Source organism: Bos indicus x Bos taurus, chromosome 17, assembly GCF_003369695.1.
Source record: "Bos indicus x Bos taurus breed Angus x Brahman F1 hybrid chromosome 17, Bos_hybrid_MaternalHap_v2.0, whole genome shotgun sequence".
Taxonomy (NCBI): Eukaryota; Metazoa; Chordata; class Mammalia; order Artiodactyla; family Bovidae; genus Bos; species Bos indicus x Bos taurus.
The window spans coordinates 61,333,333-61,355,959 of record NC_040092.1 but is presented as its reverse complement, the minus strand read 5'-3'; the positions used below and the strand labels follow the sequence as shown (position 1 = coordinate 61,355,959).

At 35.1% G+C, this 22,627-nt stretch overlaps 1 protein-coding gene across 3 annotated transcripts in view; it reads left to right on the top strand.

Annotated features, from left to right (window-relative positions):
* TTC29 (tetratricopeptide repeat domain 29) overlaps positions 1 to 22,627 on the top strand; it is a 273,501-nt gene that overhangs the window by 5,144 nt on the left and 245,730 nt on the right. For all 3 annotated transcript variants that reach the window (XM_027513394.1, XM_027513395.1, XM_027513393.1), the window contains 2 exons: positions 2,453 to 2,550; positions 4,366 to 4,449. In XM_027513394.1, coding sequence (XP_027369195.1) covers positions 2,459 to 2,550; positions 4,366 to 4,449 — 176 coding nt within the window. In that variant the 5' untranslated portion in view covers positions 2,453 to 2,458. The remainder of the gene's footprint in view (positions 1 to 2,452; positions 2,551 to 4,365; positions 4,450 to 22,627) is intronic.

The following is a 22,627-nucleotide window of genomic DNA, read 5'->3' as shown; positions in this document are numbered from 1 at the left end:
ACTTGTGGAGATAGTGGTGGTAGAATCAAGAGGCTGTGGTCTTCTGAATGCCTCTCCAACAGGAGAAGGTGCGTTCTTTTGTATCTGAAAGTGCTTGTAACATGCGACAATTTTCCACTATAAGTCCATCAGCATCACGCCCACACTTCTTCCTTTTTGGAGTAAGATTTAGATAACTTGATTTTATAGATCTACCTTCATTATGGCTCACTTACTTTCTCCACTGTGGCATATAGCACTTCCCAAAGATAGCCATCCATCCCGCATCTTCCTCTTACAATGTGACTTCAATGCTTTCCCCTCAGTGGGTGAGTCTATTTCATTAGCCTTAAATCTAGGCAGCCTATTTTCACAATGGAAGTCATGCTATGTGACTTCCAAAGCCAGACCCTGGGAATACAGCGTCCACTTGGCTTTTCTTTGGGTACTTGCCTTTCTAGCCCTGATCAACCACTTAAGAAGTATGAGGCTGCCAGGCTAAGAGGAAGCCCAAGCCATATGAGGAGGTCACATGTATGTGTTCTGAGAGATAGCCCCAGCTGAGGTCCCAGCTAATAGCATTCACCACCAGATATATGAGTGAAGACCTTATAGGTATTTCCTGTTTCCCACCACTGAGTTACCCCTAAACTTCTGAGTCTTCTCAGCAGAGGCCCCAGTCAAAATGGAGTAGGGAAAAGCTATCCCCACTGTGCCTTCTCCTAACTCCTGACCCACATAAAATGAAAGGCAATACATTGATTGTTGTTTTAAGCAATCTTTTTTAAACCACTACACTTTTAAATTGAAGTATAGTTGATTTACAATGTTTCAAGCATATAGCAAAGTTTTGATCAGTTATATATATCTGAATATATGTATGAGGTGAAGTGAAGTCGCTCAGTTGTGTTCGACTCTTAGCAACGCCATGGACTGTAGCCTACCAGGCTCCTCTGTCCATGGGATTTTCCAGGCAAGAGTACTAGAATGGGTTGCCATTTCCTTCTCCAGGGGATCTTCCCAACCCGGGGATTGAACCTGGGCCTCCCATATTACAGGCAGACACTTTACCATCTGAGCCACCAAGGAAGCCCCTGTATACATATAATATATGTATACTCTTTTTCAAATTATTTTCCAGTATAGGTAATTACAAGATATTGAATATGGTTCCTTGTGCTACACAGTAGGTTCTGTTATTTATTTTATATGTAGTAATGTGTATTTGTTAATTCCAAATTTCTAATTTATTCCTCCCCCCTTTCCCTTTTGGTAGTCATAAGTTTGTTTACTACATCTGTGAGTCTGTTTCTATTTTGTAAATAAGGTAATTTGTATAGTTTTTTAAAAGATTCCACATATACAGATTCCACATTCCACATATATCACATATAAGTGATATCATATGATATTTGTCTTTCTCTGTCTGACTTATTCACTTAGTATGATAATCTCTAGGTCCATCCATTGTTGCTGTAAATGGCATTATTTCATTCTTTTCTATGATTGGGTAATATTCCATTATGCATGGAATATTATCTTCTTTATCCATTTCTTTTTTATCCATTCTTTGCTCAATAGGCATTTAGTTTGCTTCTACATCTTAGTCATTATAAATAGTGTTGCTGCAAACAGAAGGCAATGGCACCCCACTCCAGCACTCTTGCCTGGAAAATCCCATGGACGGAGGAGCCTGGGGGGCTGCAGTCTATGGGGTCGATAAGAGTCAGACACGACTGAGCGACTTCACTTTCACTTTTCACTTTCATGCATTGGAGAAGGAAATGGCAACCCACTCCAGTGTTCTTGCCTGGAGAATCCCAGGGACGGGGGCACCTGGTGGGCTGCCGTCTATGGGGTCTCACAGAGTCGGACACGACTGAAGCGACTTAGCAGCAGCAGCAGCAAACATTGTTGCATATGTTTCTTTTTGATTTAGAGTTTTCATCTTTTCCCGATATATGCCCAGCTGTCTCCTTGTTGAGAATTGTTCTTAGCATTTAGCACTTCTAAGGGAAAGCCTTTATTTGTGAGAAAGTTTTTAGAAAACAGCCAAGTATGAACAATTTTTATTGTTTGTAACAGGAGAGCAAAGCATGAGTGTTTGAAATACATAGCTGCCCTAAAAATCTTCACTTTTTAATTGCAACCAGCTCTACTGACAAAACCCATACCAAAGCTCCTAGTTGTCTGAATCTTCAACACATTTATCAGATTTTCTCTTCTCTACTTTGTGGTGGAGATGCAGACACGTAGTAAATTGGCCAAAAGGCAGATAGTAAGAAAAATAATGAGAGAAGCCACCTGCAGAATTCACTCACTGAGCTTCATGCCTGAATAACAGAGCTAAAGATCTACATGCAGAGGCATTCTCAGCTCAGATGACTGACTAGATCTCTAATAATGTCTTAAAAGATTCTTTGAATGATTTACTGTTTAAATACCGTTTCTGTTTATTTATTTTTTTTGGCAGTCCAAAATGACTACCCTGCCCCCGCTGCCCATGACACGCCCAAAGCTTACGGCCTTGGCTAGACAGAAGCTGCCGTGCTCACCAAGAACAAAACCAAGGTATGTGTCCCCGGCTTTCTTTTTTTTCCCTACAGAAGAAATTTCTTGCAGTAAAAAATGTCAGTAACATATCTCAACAATAAAAATTGTTTAAAGACAAAAGTACATTTCTATATTCAGAATATTCAAATTTGCTGTTTCAGAAAGATTGATAAATCTTATTCAAAGATTAAGAATATATTTATTTAGCAGGCAAGTGCTCATTTGGTCATTTTATTTCCTACTGCCATTATATTGTGGTTCCTGCAAAGCTTTGGAAATACATTTCCTTTTTGAAATATGTGTGGAAAAATTGAAAGCAGAAGCTCTAGGCGTGAAAGTTGAATAGCATCTAAACCACAAGGTCCCGATCCTGATTTCTGTTTTGGAGGAAGGAAGACACAGTCTTACTCCTAGGGTAAACTAGTGGGCATGATTTAGCGCCTGAAATGATCCTAGAGCTTGAAAATACATCAGACCTCCTCTGCCTGTGAATGACTGCTGAATTCAGGGAGTTTTCCTCTCGGGCCGAAAACCTGCAGGGCAGGAACTTGATGTTTTTTTATTGTAACTATGCATATTAATTAAGACTGTGTTACTTAGAAGTTTCCACTTCTAGTTTTATTGATTTTTAATTATGCACATATTATTTATCAACATAAATAATTTGCATATGTAGGTTTGATTATCTTTTTATGCATGCCTTTCAATTCCTACAAGGCATAATGATCAAAGTATTATGAGACTGCTTTGTTCGAAGAAGGACCATACCTCATTTTTGGTATTTCTGGCAGAGACCAAAGCCCCTGAACCAAAATAATACGTTCAGCTAAATTTGTAGAAACTGTAAAATAGAATTGCAGAAAATTGTAAGTTTACTTTCAAATAATTTGAAAAGCAACAGTTTTGATAGAGGCATAACTTCAGTATATACATTCTTATTTTCCATCTTCCTTTTGGGCAATGTGAAATATTTGCAAAATCTGAAAAAGCTAGCTTCTTCTTCCTGTCATTTTGTAATAACTGAGTTTACGTTTTCTTTTCAACATGAACAAAACCATAACTCAGTGTCACATCCCTAGGATAAGACAGATTTTAAAGAAAAAAACCTTTGAATTCTTTTTATTAAAGAAAAACATTTTTATCATAACCATTTAAGGCAAATTTTTTAATCAACATTCTCCATTAGCTTCTGAATAAAAAGAGATACTTGTGTATCCTGTACTTCAGTTGTATGATATGTTAATAGTCTGCTTATTCTTAAAGGTGCAAGGGGTATGAAGAATGAGTATATTACATGTGTAATATATTTCTCATTAAAGTCTTCTTAAAATCACTTTCAGCTTGAACTTTTAATAGTAATTTGAGTTTTATGTGTGATTTTTAAAAACCACTCGAACAGAATGTCAGAGCAAAATTCTATGTTTTCAATGAATAAATTCAACACATTTGTATCAAATAGGAGTTTTTTAGTTCACGATACTGTGCTGAACACAATCTGACTTCTGTAGCTGGAAGGTTGTGAGAGAACATAAGTAAAATGGAAGATCTTAAAAGTTTTGAGGAGAAAACCCCATTTATTTAAGAATGTAGACTATTTTAGTGTGTTGATGTTTTATTTGTTTACACACTGAGTTCAGTATTCTTCCCTTTTTCCATTCAAGAAAGTTAAAAATTTGAAATTATCAATGAAGAGCCTAACTGTAGCTCTTGCAGAACATTTATTATCTAAGATATTATACCCTGAATATTCCTGTTCTCCTGGTGGCATTTTATGTTTGGTAGCTTTTCACCTCGATAAGGCAGTTCTTTATTATTTCTTTCCATTTCATTTAGGTCTGAACTGATCAAAGAAAAAGATGACATAGATCATTATTTGGAGGTGAATTTCAAAGGATTGTCAAAAGAGGAGGTTGCTGCGTAAGTATATACCTCTTAAAGGTACTTTAATATAAAGTTTGTTTTTTTGTCTTGATTATTTGTTGAAATTTCAATTTTCCTGTGCAGTTCATTTTTTCGCTGGAACATGGCATTTAAAAATTAAAGCTCGTATTAAATAGTGAGAAGTCACGTCTATTGATCTTATACATATCAAAAAAATCTTTAATTTTATGACTTTGAAAATTCTCGTATTTACTAAGGTATTATACTATCGTATTTGCAATATTTTAGTTAAGTCTGTGTCATTGATTGCTTAATAGCTTCCATTTTAGGGTATATTGCCTCCAAGGGGGAAAAATGCTTTAAGAGAAAGAGTTGTGTTATCTTTTTTCCTGGTGATTAAAAAGAAATCCCTGACTAATGTATATTTTCTCTCCCATCAAAAACCTACAAAAAGAAGTAATGGATCATAGTTTATTGGTTAATTTAAAAATAATTCCATGTATTTTTTAATGAACAATGTAAACTTTGCCATTTTACTGCTAATTAGAACCTAATATGTGATCTGAGTAAAAATAGTATAAAAATCCATGTAAATTAGTGAGAAATAAATAGAAACCTAGAATAATAGCTAAACAGGTTTAATATTTCTTACCTATAGATGTGTTGACTCTGTTATTATCAGATTTTTAAATGTAAGTATTGACAAATAGAAATCTTATATATGCATATGTATCTTATGGAATTTATTAAATGGCTAAAATATTAAAATATTTTATACAACAAATGCTTTTAAAAGAGTTTCTCTATGTATATTATCTAGTGCTATGGGATTCCATTGAAGAAGTATTCCTATTGATGGTTTTGGTGTAGGTTTTCATACAGTTTAAAATTCTAAGTCTCTTGATACATTTCATTAGATAATTGTCAAATATGCTTATAGCTGGAAAAATGGAATAGTTCATTCTATCCATAGCCACTTTATTTTATAGAGTGACAAAATTTACAGTAAATATAATCACTGTCTTCCTTGGAGTTCTATTGACTGCCAAATGTAATATCTGGGACCTTTGGTTTTTAAATGCTATTCTAGTTGCTAATTCATTAACTTTCCATGGTAACCTGTTGCTTCTGCTGCTGCTGCTGCTAAGTCACTTCAGTCGTGTCTGACTCTGTGCTACCCCAGAGACGGCAGCCCACCAGGCTCTCCTGTCCCTGGGATTCTCCAGGCAAGAACACTGGAGTGGGTTGCCATTTCATTCTCCAATGCATGAAAGTGAAAAGTGAAAGTGAAGTAACCTGTTGGATAAAATTAAAGGTCAATATAGTCTGATGGTGTGTTCCTTCTTAAAAGAAAAATATATGTGAGTGATATTTTCATTTTGATTTAAATATGGGATATTTAAAAAAATAAATATAATGACTAGCTATAATTCACTTAAGAATTAGGAATTAAATTTGGAGTTAAACTTAGGCTTCACTTATTTGACAAACTAGACACCTTTATACTTAAAATTTGCTTTCAGTCTGCACTGAATAAAACATTATTCTAAAACAGTCCAGAAGAGTGTCCTCTTACAAATATTTTTTTCACTAAAGAAGTAAAAGTGAAATTGTTAGTTACTCAGTCATGTCCAACTCTGTAACCCCATGGACTGCAGCCTGCCAGGCTCCTCTGTCCATGGAATTTGCCAGGCAAGAATACTGGAGTGGATAGCCATTCCCTTCTCCAGGGGATCTTCCAGACGCAGGGATTGAACCTGGGTCTCCTGCATTGCAGGTAGATTCTTTGCTCTACACAAAACAAGTAGCACTGGGTAGTTCTGAATCTTTAACATTGAATTCTACTTAAACCTACCTATACTTGAATACTTTTTTAGATCAGAGCTCTTTCCCTAAGATAGTGGGTACAAATCTTATTAGAAAGTTCTTGTACTTGACTCACTATTATGCTTCTGACTGATACACATTCTAGACTTCGCCCTAAACAAACTAATTGAATAGCATGTAAAGGACAAAATTGATTTCAGCATCTCCCAGCAATACCCAACAGATGCCATGAGGAATTATGCATATTCCAAGCAATTTCTGCATACAACTTTTAATCAGCCATTCTACTCTAAAAAGATGAAAGATAAATGCAGGAAGCATTTATTAAGTGCCTACTTTATATCTAATACTAGGATTTTCACAGAGCGAGAAACTGTTATTTTATTGTAAAATATTTGGTCTCATCTTTATCTCTATTTGAGACAGTACAAGTAGGGAATAAATATGCAATGAATGAATACTGATTATACTGTGAGATGTAGCCTAGAGGTCTGGAAAAAAATCAGAGAAAACTAAGATGTTGGATAAAACTTGCCAAAGAAGACATATTCCAAGTTTGGCTCCTTATCTGTTAGCATTGTTGAACAAACTGGTGAGTCACAGGTCCTCACTATACAAGGACATAATGGGGAGAAATGGATGAATCAGATTTTCAATCAAGCAAAGCAATATCTAAGATATATCCTTAAATGCCTCTCTAGACTGTCTTATTCCCTAAGATGATAATAGAAATGTATACTTACATAATTCATGTCCATTAGGTTTGATATCCTGTAATGTGGATGTGTTTTTTGTTTAGTCCCAGAATAACCCTTCACTGTCTACTCTAAAATTTACCAAACTATTGGTACTGATACATAAACTCACACTCCGTGTCCCTCCTACTGCAATGGGTTGGAAAGTTCCTGTTCTTGTCTAAGGATTATGTCTATATTTGTACTGCAGGTGCCATCCCCTCTTACTTTTTCCAAGACTTTCTCCAGCAGTTAAACATGTTTAATTGCTACATCATCAATTTCTTCTTCTGCACTGATTCAGTCTCATCAGCATTCATATCCACTCTAGTATTTACCTTGACTTCTTATCCTCTTCCGTATTCCACCCCATTTTTCTCTACCCCTCACAGTAACTGGGAGCACTATTTCCATATTTCTATATCCCATTCTGAGACCAACTGAAATTGACTCTAAATAGATTTCCAGACCTAGAACTCACTGAAATCTGTTTATTGTGATCAGTATCCTCCTTTTAAATCACAACCAGTGGTCGTGTGTCTGTCCTTACCTTTCTTGATGTCTTCACACTATTTGAGAGTTGAGTTCTCTCTCTTTGAACATTCTGTGCTTGTAGCTTCCAGGATGCCATGTTCTATGGTTTTCCTCCAGACTGTTTGACCACAGGCAGAGCTCTATAGCTAAATGTTAAATTAATAAATGGGTGAAGAATAACTGTTGGATTACTAACACCATGAAACAGGTATTATGCTATGATATTCTTTGATTACAGCACTTTTAGTTCAGCACTTTAGGTAGCAGCTTCACTGTTGTATTGAGGAAGTTTAATTCCTCAAAAGTGTATTATGTTTACAAGTAAGAGTATAAAATTTAAATGAATAATTGAGCAGGACAGGCTAAAGTAGTTGTTACTGGAATGGCCAAACCCAACTGATGGGGAATCATTTTACTTTGGGTTAGGTAAAATGGTTCAAAGGCAAAGGGCTTCTGAGATTTTTATCATCTACATTTACAGAAGGAATTCTAGTATAGTAGTCCTTAATACTTCTTAATTGACCAGATTATTGCTATGCCTAATAATGATATTTTGATTTTCTTAAGTAAGTGGTTGAATAGTTCATTGATAGTATTTGACTGATCTTTAACAACTAAAGATTATGTTGTATTTCTGTATTTTGTGCTTTTTTATTCTGTATTATCAGAGTACATTATTTAAGTGATACTTAAAGTACCACTTATTATCATAATTGCTTTGAGTAGCTAAATAATAAAAGTGTCATTTATAGATTCAAATAAAGTTTTCTTGGGGGCAGTTTTTACAGCTTTAGCTATGTATATGAGGATACAAATAAGCAAAATAATCAAGGGACAGAGAATGTTAGTCTGCTCAATATTATTTTCTGTTCAGATATCAAATTCTATTATACAGAAGAATAGATTTAGTTCAAAATTGTGTGCATCTCTAAGATATTTTCTTCTTTGAGAATATCTTTCAGCATCACCAGTTACTGAGTGTCACTTGGTCAACACAACCTTTCTATCCTGCCTTTGAATTGTACCTTACTTGCTCAGTTAAGGTCCTGGAGAAGGGAAAGGCTACCCACTCCAGTATTCTGGCCTGGAGAATTCCATGGACTGTATAGTCCATTGGGTCACAAAGAGTCGGACACGACTGCGCGACTCACTACTCAGTTAAGGTAAATTAGTATTTGTCAGTCTTACATTTTCATCTTGAAAATATTTCAAAACTGTCTTCCAAAAGTGCTTTTATAAATGACAGACATAATTGTTATGGGGCTTCCCATGTGCCTCAGATAGTAAAGAATCTGCCTGTAATGCAAGAGACCAGGGTCCGACCCCTGGATTGGGAGGATCCCCTGGAGAAGCAAATGGCTACTCACTCCAGTATCCTTGCCTGGAAGATCCCATGGACAGAGGAGCCATGGGATTGCAGAGTTGGACATGACTGAGCGACTGAAACTTTCACTTTTATCCTTGTTGTCAGCAAATTTAGCATTTGGCTTGGCAATATGGTCAGGCTCTTAGAATATCTATAATATGGTGAAGGTGTTTATTCAGAATATAATATTTCAAGATAATATTAGGGGAATTTAGGCCCTTTAGGTGAGCTCTTCCTCTGCTTCATTTATCTTGTTTACTTTTAAATAATTTTGTGATATTTTGTTTTTTCTTCAAAACACTTTGCTCCTCTTTTTAAAGTGATAAATTCATACGGAGTTTTGACAATTCAACTTTCTGAAGATTCCAGTTGCCAAATAAATGGCTACATGACTAACAGGAATAGGCAGAAGAGAGAAGGAAAGGACAATGACCCACTTTCCTTCTCAGAAGCAAATTAGATTTTAATATTTTCTTCCTTTGCATACTCATTGCTGATTCATGTTGTTTTAAGGCAGAAACCAGCACGACACTGTAAAACAGTTGTCCTCCAATTAAAAACAAAATTTCAAAAAAAGATCTTCCTGATTTAAGAAAAAGAGACAGGATTTTGGTGTTCTTAAGTGGAGAGACAATTAATCCTTACTTTCTCCTGAATATAAACAAAATAAACAATAGCAGAGAACACAGATGGGAATGGAAGAGAGATGCCATTCCTTTTTATTTTTATTTATTTACTTATTTACAATCTGGTACTGTTTTCCACAGCAATCTCTAAGATGTGAAACTAGGAAAGAAAAAAATTTTTGACCATAATTTTTTGAAAAAGAATATTGATATCAATGAAGTTTACAGTTTGGGAATATAAAAGAATGCAGAGGAATGGAACTTTTAAAAATTGTTTGCTGGATGCAAAAGGGATCTCAAGTTTACACCAAAACCAAATCTAAGTAAATAAAAAGGAAAGATTTTAAATGTCAACAAAACAGAGAAATGCCAATTTCTTAGGCATTTATGTCTTTATGTCCTTTAAAAGTTTGCTTTAAAATGTTAATTTTCACATATGGTGTTTAAACTTAACAGCTTTAAGTAGACTTAAAAAAGCTTTATAAGAGAAAAGCATAGGAATCATGTGAATCATGACATTAAAATTCTAGCTATTAGGGGAGAGTTCTTCCTCAGCTGGAAATTTGGCTTTGCTACTTAAAACCTGTGGAATTTGTTGCAGGTCACCTGACTTCACTAATCTTTGATTTCCACAACTATTGGGAGACTGTAATAATAACAGAAAATTCTTAGGAGAGTTAAAAAGAGATCCTGTATATCAAACACATGTAGACAGTTTCACTTTCTTTAACTGCTGTCTATCATTTTTCTTTGGCTTTTAAAACATTCATTAATGTAAACATTACCTAAATCTACACTTATTTTTGTAGATTTAGGTAGCAATATTAATTTACCTTTTTTCTTTAAATGTTTATAGTTACATATTTTATTTTGTACCAGGTATCATTTTCATCATGTTTAGAAGACAGTTTTTAGTAAGAGATACATTTCAAACACAGTAGTGCTAACCAAGTAGGGGAAATGTTTTTAATTTCAACTTACAGTAAACTTTTCAGAAATTTTTTATGCTGTACTAAACAACATAATTTGCATAGCTTATTAAACTGTACAGTTTTCTAAAATGTCTATAAACTGCTTAAACTTATTGTTACTATGATAAGATTGCTTTGAATTATGTGTAGAATATAGTCAAAGAATGTGACTCTTCCTACAATAGCTCATAAACCTGGAAGTGCATAATGTTGCTGTATTTAGAAATCACTTGGGAGATTTAATAATGAAGAACAAAGTGATAAAAGGGGATAAGCACCCAGGTACCACAGAGGTTGAATCAGTTGAAATCAAAGTGGGGTCAACAATGACCCAGGCACATCATATGTAATTTAGGAAGCCAGATGATTTTACTATGTGAGCTTTGTCTCTGATGTTGTGTTCTGTCCATATTAAGAAAAACTTGCATGGGAATATCCGAAACTAATTTGACTCTGTTCCATTCTCTGTTATGTTCATCTTGCTTCAGTTCTATCAAAATCATCCCCCTGACTCATATCCGTACCCTGTTCTGTTTTCTGTGTTGGAAAATGGAGATGTTGTAATAAATGGTGTCATCTTCTCAGTGTTTAAAGTAAAGTCAGGCTATGGACTCACAAATGCTTGTATACTTTCCTAGGGCTTGTAGAGTCCTCAGGGTTCTTCCATGTTGTAGTATTTGTAACAATTTCCTTCCTTTTTTAAGGCTGAATAGTATTCCACTGTATGTTTATACCATAATTTGGTTATCCATTCATCTGTCAATGGCACTTGGCTTGCTTCAGTGTTTTTCCTATTATGAATAAGCTTAATGTGAACATGCGTGGACAAATACCTCTTTAAGACCCTGTTCTCAATTCTTCTCTGTATATACTCAGACGTAGAATTGCTAAATAAATTTGGTAACTCTATTTTAAATTTTTTGAGAGCCACCATGCTGCCACCACAATGGCTATACAATTTTTCATTCTCACCAACAATGAGTGATGTTTATGTGTTCCAATGACATAAACCGATCATTTTGTTATAGAAAGACTTTAGATTTTAGAGTTTTTGGTTCACAGCAAAACTGAGGGGAAGTTTCCCAGATACCCCTTGCTCCCACACATATTAATACATTGTTTTTTAATGCTGTATCCTAAATTACGTACAAAACAAAATGTGGAGTTATATATCAAAGTTACAATAATACTAACTCTTAGAATAATTATTTGTATAAGTTCATTAGTCTCTTAAATTATGTAAAAAAACAGAATGTGAAGTTACCAACTATTATTAATATTACAAAAATACTAACTTACATAATTGACCATATGTCTATCTTTACTGAGACCTTTATTTCTTTATGTGATTTCACATTACTGTCTATTGTCCTTTTATTTCAGTCTGCAGGACTGCTTTTAGCATTTCTTGAAGGGCAGGTCCAATAAAAATAAAGTTCCTCAGTTTTGGTTTATCTGGGAACATTCTTAATTTCTCCCTCACTTGAGAAGTACAGTTTGGCCAAATGTAGAATTATTGGTTGACAATTTTTTTCTTTTAGCATTTTGAACATTTTAGACCCTCCTTCCTGGCTTCCAAAGTTTCTAGTGAGAAATCTGCTTAAAAACTTATTGATGATCCTGTATATCTAATGAGTTGCTCCTCTGTTGCCACTTTAAAGATTGACAGTTTGCCTTTGGGAGTTTGATGGTATGTGTTTCAGTGTGGATCTCTTTGAATTTTCCCACATAGAGTTTATTGAACTTCTCAACTATTTATATTCATGACATTTATCGAACTTGGGAAATTTTTATCATTTTTTTGAAAAGAATCTATCTACCCACCCTCTGTCCTCTTCTCCTACGACTCCCACAATGTATTGTTGTTGTCATTCAGACACTTAGTTGTGTCTGATTCTTTGTGACCCCACAAACTGCAGCATTCCAGGCTTCCCTGTCCTTTACCATCACCCTGAGTTTGCTCAAATTCATGTCCATAGAGTTGATGATGCCATCCAACCATCTCATCCTCTGTCGTCCCCTTCTCCTCCTGCTCTGAATCTTTCCCAGCATCAGGGTCTTTTCCAATGAGTCAGCTCTACACATCAGGTGACCAAAGTATTGGAACTTCAGCTTCAGCATCAGTCCTTCCAATGAATATTCATGGTGGATTTCCTTTAGGGTTGACTAGTTTGATCTTCTTTCAGTCCAGGGGTCTCTCAAGAGTCTTCTCCAACACCATAGTTCAAAAGCATCAATTCAGTGCTCAGCTTTCTTTATGGTCCAACTCTCACATCCATACATGACTACTAGAAAAACCATAGCTTTGACTATATGGATCTTTATCAGCAAAATGATGTCTCTGATTTTGAATATGCTGTCTAGCTTTGTCATGGCTTTTCTTCAAAGGAGCAAGTGTTTTTTAATTTCATGGCGGCAGTCACCATCCACAGTGATTTTGGAGCTAAAGAAAATAGTCTGTCACTATTTCCATTTTTTCCCTATCTATTTGCCACAAGGTGACGGGACTGGATGCCATGATCTTAGTTTTTTGAATGTTGAGTTTTAAGCCAGCTCTTTCACCTTCAACAAGAGGTCCTTTAGTTCCTCTTTACCTTCTTCCATTAGAGTGGTATCATTTGCATATCTGAGGTTATTGATATTTTTCCCAGAAGTCTTGATTCCAGCTTGTGATTCATCCAGCCCAGCATTTCACATGATGTATGCTGCATGTAAGTTAAATAAACAGGGTGACAATATACAGCCTTGACATACTCCTTTCCCAATTTTGAACCAGTCCGTTGTGCCATGACCAGTTCTAAGTGTTGCATTTTAACCTGCATACAGGTTTCTCAGGAGGCAGGTAAGGTGGTCTGGTATTTCCATCTCTTTCAGAATTTTATTGTGATCCACACAGTCAAAGGCTTTGGCATAGTCAATAAAGCAGAAATAGATGTTTTTCTGGAACTCTCTTGCTTTTTCCGTGATCCAGCAGATGTTGGCAATTTGATTTCTGGTTCCTCTGCCTTTTCTAAAACCAGCTTGAACATCTGGAAGTTCACGGTTCATGTATTGCCTGAAGCCTGGCTTGGAGAATTTTGAGCATTACTTTACTAGCATGTGAGATGAGTGCAGTTGTGCGGTAGTTTGAGCATTCTTTGGCATTGCCTTTCTTTGGGATTGGAATGAAAACTGACCTTTTCCAGTCCTGCGGCCACTGCTGAGTTTTCCAAATTTGCTGGCATATTGAGTGCAGCACTTTCACAGCATCATCTTTCAGGATTTGAAATAGCTCAACTGGAATTCCATCATCTCCACTAGCTTTGTTTGTAGTGATGCTTTCTAAGGCCCACTTGACTTCACATTCCAGGATGTCTGGCTCTAGGTGAGTGATTACACCATCATGATTATCTGGGTCATGAAGATCTTTTTTGTACAGTTCTTCTGTGTATTCTTGCCATCTCTTCTTAATATCTTCTGCTTCTGTTAGGTCCATACCATTTCTGTCCTTTATCGAGCCCATCTTTGCATTAAATATTCCCTTGGTATCTCTAATTTTCTTGAAGAGATCTCTAGTCTTTCCCATTCTGTTGTTTTCCTCTGTTTCTTTGCATTGATCACTGAGAAAGGCTTTCTTATCTCTTCGTGCTATTCTTTGGAACTCTGCATTCAGATGCTTATATCTTTCCTTTTCTCCTTTGCTTTTCTCTTCTCTTCTTTTCACAGCTATTTGTAAGGCCTCCCCAGACAGCCATTTTGCTTTTTTGCATTTCTTTTCCATGGGGATGGTCTTGATCCCTGTCTCCTGTACAATGTCATGAACCTCAGTCCATAGTTCATCAGGCAGTCTATCTATCAGATCTAGGTCCTTAAATCTATTTCTCACTTCCACTGTATAATCATAAGGGATTTGATTTAGGTCATACCTGAATGGTCTAGTGGTTTTCCTTACTTTCTTCAATTTAAGTCTGAATTTGGCAATAAGGAGTTCATGATCTGAGCCACAGTCAGATCTTGTTTTTGCTGACTGTATAGAGCTTCTCCATCTTTGGCTGCAAAGAATATAATCAATCTGATTTCGGTGTTGACCATCTGGTGATGTCCATGTGTAGAGTCTTCTCTTGTGTTGTTGGAAGATGGTGTTTGCTATGACCAGTGCATTTTCTTGGCAAAACTCTATTAGTCCTTGCCCTCCTTCATTCCGTATTCCAAAGCCAAATGTGCCTGTTACTCCAGGTGTTTCTTGACTTCCTACTTTTGCATTCCAGTCCCCTATAATGAAAATGACATCTTTTTTGGGTGTTAGTTCTAAAAGGTTTTGGAGGTCTTCATAGAACTGTTCAACTTCAGCTTCTTCAGCGTTACTGGTTGGGGCATAGACTTGGATTACTGTGATATTGAATGGTTTGCCTTGGAAATGAACAGAGATCATTCTGTCGTTTTTGAGATTGCCTCCAAGTACTGCATTTCGGACTCTTTTGTTGACCATGATGGCTACTCCATTTCTTCTGAGGGATTCCTGCCTGCAGTAGTAGATATAATGATCATCTGAGTTAAATTCACCCATTCCAGTCCATTTGAGTTCGCTGATTCCTAGAATGTGGACATTCACTCTTATCATCTCTTGTTTGACCACTTCCAATTTGCCTTGATTCATGGACCTGACATTCCATGTTCCTATGCAATATTGCTCTTTACAGCATCGGACCTTGCTTCTATCACCAGTCACATCCACAGCTGGGTATTGTTTTTGCTTTGGCTCCATCCCTTCATTCTTTCTGGAGTTATTTCTCCACTGCTCTCCAGTAGCATATTTTGGTTATGAGGATTAACTGAGTTAATATTTATAAAACGATCAGAACATTTTGAGTATTAGTGCTTCTAAATTTTGTTTCATATAATGTACGTATATATGTGAAATATACATGTACATTTACTGAACTGCAATGTAAAATGTCTTTCTTGCAGTGAATTGCCATATGGAAAGGACTCTGCTCTAGATTCAGAGTTCTTTGAAAGCAGAAAAGAACTGCTTTTCATTCTCCTTTAAAACTTGACTTATGTAGGATAATGCTATATTTCTTGCTAACTTCCTTTCTAGAGAGGATTGAAGAAAGTTAGTGTTTTATTTTATATAGCTGTCAAATATATATAGTAAATGAAAGGCTAGTATGGGAGAAGTATGTAAATATGCTCCCCACTAGAGTTAATATAGTTCCTCTGAAAAACAGATTAAATTTAATTCTGAATTTCTGGGCAGACTGGGAAAAAGGGAGATATGATGGACTGGAGAGTTCTCATTATCTGATGAAATGAAGCATATCAATTCTTCAAAAGAGATAAACTTTTTCCTGATAAAATTCCAAAAGAAAATTATCACATGACCTTATATAAGACAAATGGAACAATGTAATAAAGTTTTGCACATCTAATGAAATGGGTATATAGACAGCTTGTAATAAATATTACATCTCCTAGCTAGGTTTTATTTCCTGCCTAATAGTAATACATAAGACAGATTAAATTAATACTGTGTGCTGCTCTGTGTTTTAAGAGAACTTCACAATGAACCTGTGAAGAGTTGTTACTGCTCTCAGAGACCAAGGCATGGAGAGGTTATGTAGTTTGACTGAGGCAGTCTAATGCTATAAAGAAGCACAAATGGTAAGAAAGAAAAAATAATTCATAGAGAGGAAAGAGTGAGTAAGCTAGAAAGAAAATGAATCAGGCATGTGTCAGAGATCAGATTTCTAGCCTCCTCCTGAATAGCCAGTGATATTATGGATCTAGAACCTCCCTCTAGGGTCATCTCATAAGGACCCAGTTATTCTATAACCCAGACTCATATGTCCATAAAATCTCCTTAAGCTTGTCTGAAACAATCCCTTATCCTGCAGCCCAATAACCAGAGAAATACATTACTGAATAAGGGAATTGTCTTGAGAGTTTAATTTAGTTTTTTTTTTTTTTTTCCCACTTCAAGATCAAGATAGATGGCTAAACAAACATCCTTCCTATCTTTGAAATGATGGCACAAAAGTCCAAAAGATAGAAAATTCTTAACATGATGAGAAAGAAAGGAAAAAAACTGAGAATTTCCCAGATTTTCAGAAGTCTATTTTCAGAAAGCAGTTTCAAAATTACTAGAGATAATAATGATAAAAGAAGTTGGTTCATCAAGAAGTTGTTCAGTCGCCCAGTCACATCCAGCTCTTTGCAACTCCATGGAAAGCTGCATGGCAGGCCTCTCTGTAGATTCATCAAGAAGATGTAATCATAAACGTGTGTGTGTTCCTATGACAGAGCTTCGAAATACATAAAACAAAGGCTGATGGAAAGAAAGGGAAAACAGAGAAGTTCACAGTTATAGTTGAAGATTTTACCACTACTCTTTCAATGATTGATTAAAAATCAGTAGAATATTGAGGAACTGAAAAATACCATTGATGAACTTAATGAGCATCTACATACATTCCACCAAGCAGTAGCAGAAAACACGTTATTTTCAAGTGCGCATGGAACGTTTTTCAGAAGTGATGATATTCTGAGCCATAAAACAAATTTCAATATACTTAAAAGGGTTTAAATCCTAAAAATTTTTCTCTTACAACAATAGAATTAGAAATAACAGCAGGAAGATCTCTGAAAGATCCCCACAAATTTAGAAACTAAACAGTGTATTTCTGAATAAACCATGAATCAAGAAATCAAAGCATTTAAAAATCCTTTGAACTGAAATTTTTTTAAATGACATATCAAAATTTTCAGCTAAAGCAGAGCTTAAAGGGAGGTTTATAGCATTAAAATTTTATATTAGAAAAATAGAAATATCTAAAGTTATTGCCCTAAGTTTTCATTTAAAAAAATCTAGAAAAAAACTGAAATTATAGAAAAAAGAGTAGTAAAATGGGGGCAGAAAACAGTAGAGAAAATTGACGAAACTAAAAACGGCTTCTTTGAAAAGATCAATAAAGTTGATCAATCTTTAGTCATAATGATTAGAGAAAAAAAAAGACACAATTTACCAATTTCAGAAATGAAAGAGGGGATACATCACTACAGATTACATGAATATTAAAATGATAATTAGGAAGTAAACTATATACTGATAAACTCAACAACTTATAGAAATGGTTAACTTTCTTGCTGCTGCTGCTGCTGCTGCTGCTAAGTCGCATCAGTCGTGTCTGACTCTGTGCGACCCCATAGATGGCAGCCCACCAGGCTCCCCTGTGCCTGGGATTCTCCAGGCAAGAACACTGGAGTGGGTTGCTATTTCCTTCTCCAATGCATGAAAGTGAAAAGTGAAAGTGAAGTCGTTCAGTCGTGCCCAACTCTTGGCGACCCCATGGACTGCAGCCTACCAGGCTCCTCTGTCCATGGAATTTTCCAGGCAAGAGTACTAGAGTGGGTTGCCATTGCCTTCTCCACTAACTTTCTTGAGACACTGCCAAAGTTCACTTAAACAGAAATCCATATGACAATGGATTCACTAAACATATTGAATTAATAGTTTAAAAACTTTCCACAAAGAAAATTCCAGGCCCATTTGGCTTCACTGTGAATTCTAACAAACATTTTAAGAAAAACAAAAAATTTTGAAAAACCCATCAATTTGGCCCACACTCTTCAAGAAAATAGAAGAGGAAATGCTTCTCAACTCATTCTATGAGGTCAGAAAAACCCTGATACCAATATCATTAAAAGCCATTACATTAAAAAAAAATAGAGTAGTAATATTCCTCATGAATGTTGATGCAAAAAATCTTCAAAAAAGGTAACATTTGGTCTGAGCTCCTGCCAGGGAAGCTGGTATACCATGCAAAGTCCTTTCCATTTGGCATCAGTGCAAGGAATAGCCCAACTCATGCTCTCCTGAACCATTTACCTCAGGATGAAGCCTACCAACAGAGGAAAACCAAACATACCACCCATGTTAAGAAATCTAGAACTGTATTATTTTGAATAGACAAATAGCCTCTGATTATTTGAAAAAAATATTGCAAAAGAGTAAAAGATTAACAAAGAGAATATTCAACATGAGCTGAAACAAAGTTCCTGTAGAGAAAAAGAACAACTTTGGGAGATTTCCCATTTCTTTCCTTACAGACATTGTAGATAATCTTACATCCTTCCAATGTAACTTGATGCTATGAAATCAGAGAAAAAGAATTCTTTAAAAGTTGCTGAAATATTTTTTTAAAACTCAAAGAAAGGATGGAAGAGAAAGATAAGGTTAGCTCTTAACATGCGGAATAAAAACACAAAAGATATGGAAATATTTCAAAAGGCTTGAGCTACAGAACATAGTCTGGGTGGAGGATATTTATCCGAGAGAAATAGAGAAGAGAAAATGGAGAGAATGGAAAATAATAACTACATAGATAGAGATGTGGATAGAGATGTAGACATAGAAATCTTAGATTGGGAAAAAAACCTACAGATCTTTGGACTGTGACTACCAAAAAAAAAAAAACCAAATTAAATAACCAAAAAAAAAAAGAAAGAAAAAACCCACTTGGATATATCTTTATGAAATTTCAGAATACTAAGTATAAAGAGAGGATACTAGAAGCTTTCAGGGTTTGGAGGAATGGTTGTCATCAAGAAATAAAGATCAGACAACCATCACAATTGTCAGTAATAACACTCGGTTCTAGAAAAAAAAGAATAGATGTCTTATGCAGAATAATTATTTTAACTTAGGATTCTGTACCCAGGTACACTATTAATCAAAACTGAGGGCAAAACAAAAATCATTTCAGGTAGTATGAGAATTGGTAAGCATCTCTTCCTACGCAGTCTTGTTGGGTACTTCATCCCTGCTCCAGATGATCACTGTAGAGTCTAGGGCAGAGGTCCCCAACCCCAGGCCATGGACCAGTACTGGTCTGTGGCCCCTTAGGAACCGGGCTGCACAGCAGGAGGTGAGCCGCAGTGGATTGAGCGAAGCTTCATTTGTATTTGCAGCGGCTCCCCTTTGCTCCAGTTACTACCTGAGCTCCGCCTCCTGTTGGATTAGTGGTGACATTATAGGAACAAGAACCCTATTGTGAACTGTACATGCAGGGGGTCTAGGTTGCATGCTCCTTATGAGAATCTAATGCCTGATGACCTGAAGGAGCTGGGGTGGTGATAGTGCTGGAGAGCAGCAGCAAATACAGATTATCATTGGCAGAGAGGTTTGACTGCACAGAGACCATAATAAATCAATTGCTTGCAGACTCATATGAACCATAAAAGTGAGTGGCAAGTGATGGTGAGTTGTATAATTATTTCTTATTTTATATCACAATATAATAATACAGAAATAAAGTACACCACAAGTGTAATGTACTTGAATCATCCCAAAACCATAACCCTCTCATCCGTGGAAAATTACTTGGATGAAACCAGTCCATGGTGCCAAAAAGCTTAGGGACTTCTAGGGGAATGAAGGGGATTTCCTGGTGGCTCAGTGGTAAGGAATCCACCTGCTAATGCAAGAGACATGGATTTTATACCTGCGTTGGGAAAATCTCCTGGAGAAGGAAATGGGAACCCACTCCTGTATTCTTGCCTGGCAAATCCCATTTACAGAGGAGCCTGGAGGGCTGCAGTCCATGGTGTCACGAGAGAGTTGGACATGACAAGTGACTAAACAACAGCAACAGCAACGAGGGGGAAGAAAAGAGAATTCAAGAAAGAGAGAGTTATGGGGTCTAAGGAAAAAAATGTCCCTAACTCAGAAGTTCAAAGTAAATGTCTACAAAGTTGCTTTAAACTGATGTGATTAAGCACCTGAAAGTTCTTAGTTATAATGGTTTAATATATAACATATCACACATATTAAGGTTAGGAAAATGATTGAGAAATTGAGATTTAAGTGTATTATTTAAATATTCTATTAAATGCAGAAAGGTAGTATAATGTATACTATCATCTATATTATATAAAAATAATGTATAGAAATATTAATGTATAAAAAATAAAACCAAAAAAATTTGCAAATAGATCAGTTGTCCCCAAGAATTGAAATGCCATTTCTATTAAATACTAATTTTCATGTTGTGTATACATACACATGTACATACATATTCTGTTCCACTGACTTGTCTTTTCTTGTATCAGTGCCACAACTTATTTTATTTATATAATTTAACTATATTTTATATCTGACAGTCTCCTTCTTTGTTCCAAATGATCAGGTTTTTCTTGAACATTAAGATTTTATATATGCATTTTAGAATTATCTTGCCAAGAGTCAGGAAATATCATTGAGGTTTTTATTAGGACTGCCTTGATTTTACATGTTATTTTAGGAGACTTGGTATCATTAAAATATTGAGTCCCATGTCAGCAAGAACATCCAGTTAACACTATATGGTGTTAAATAAAAGGAATGACACCAGTCGTCTTTTCAAATCCCTAACTTTAATGGAAATGATGCTAATGTATCACAAAACATTATGCTATCGGTTTGTAATAGACCCATATTATCAAGATAAAGAATTAATTTTCTAGTTTCCACTTTTCTTAATCATGAGTGAGTTTTGAACTTTACTAAATAATTTTCTAGCATCTACTGAGGTTATCATAAAGTTAAGAGATTTTCTAATTTTGAACCATTCTTAGAACTCTGGGATAAACTCTACTTATTCATTATAGTTTTAGTTTGCTATGAGATCTTTTTGATGGGGGAGTATTATTGGGGGAATTTTGTATCTAAATTATGATAATATTGAACAATAATTTTCTTTTCTTTTGCTATACAAAAAATTAGCAGTTACCATAATTAGAAAATATATTATCTATTTACTTCCTGGTACTTTGGTGACTTCTGCTTTTGTCAATTATAAAGTGGTTGTAAAATTTGTCTTGTCACATAATCAAAGTTTTTTTTGTTTTCGGATCACATTTTTTTTTCTATTTTACTGATTTATGCATTTGCCTTTAATACTTACCTCCCTGTCTTTTATTTGACTTCATGACATTGTTATTTATTAGAAATTTTTTTCTAGCATCCTGAGCTGAAAGCTAGCTTCTTAAGTAATGTTACTCTTGTTTTCTAACAAATGCACTTAATTATAAATTTCTTTTCGAATACCATGATGGTTTCTTCCCCCAGGGTTTAATATTTAATTTTTTCTTTCAGTTCTAAATATATGAAAATTTCTACAGTGATTTCGCCTTTTGGCCATGAATAAATTAGAAATATATTTATACATTTGCAGTGTATAGTTTTTCCTTGTGGCTTTATTTTTTTTTTTTTGCAAGGGAGAATGCTCAGTAAATGTGCCATGTGTGATATCAGTTTATGAAATGTTTAGTGTGGCCAGTACATGATTAATTTTTATAAATATGCCATGTATGTCTGAAAAGTAAATATATATTCTCTATTTGGTAGTAGTTCTTGGATAGAAAGCAGTCAGAATCTAATTATTAGATTGAGCCTATTATTTCAATCAAGCTAGACAATTGTTAATCAAATATTTTCCCCTCTATTTTTATAATTTTCTGGAAAAAAATGCCTTTTTTGGCTGATTTTACATATTTTGAAGTTATTAGGAGTGTTATTTGTAGCTGCCATATTTCCCAGTAAAATAATCTTTTTATTAATCTCTGATATTTGTATACCTGTTTCATTTTTTTTTTGCCCAATTTCTATTTTATTTGATACTAATAATGTATATAAGCTTTATTTTTGTTGGAATTTGTTCTATTATGTAAAAATATACAAAAGAAACAAATTGCATATTGTTCTCTGTCTTAAGGAGGTTGTAATCCCTACTTTATGTCTAACTTGTATAATTTTTTAAAAGTTTGAATTCAAGGCTATTTTATTTTCTCACAAATACTTCCTTTTGTTCTTCCAATATTCTTCATGATGTACATATTTAATTTGATATACCCTAAGCTCTTAGTTACAAGTAGGAATTTTCTGAATGTTTGAGATAGCTGCAATAAAATGAATGAAACATTCAGGAAAATAAGATATTTATATATAGATGTTGTCTGACCAAAGCTTCAGAATGATCAGTTTATTTTTTGTTTTTATTAGTTCAGTTTTTACTAAGCATAAAATGAAAAATATGTTCTGGAAGTTTAACCACTGTGAATGTACAGCTTGTAAGAAATCCTGGCTTCACTGTTTATATCTGTAATACACAACCCCTTTGCAACAGTAGTTAAGAGCCC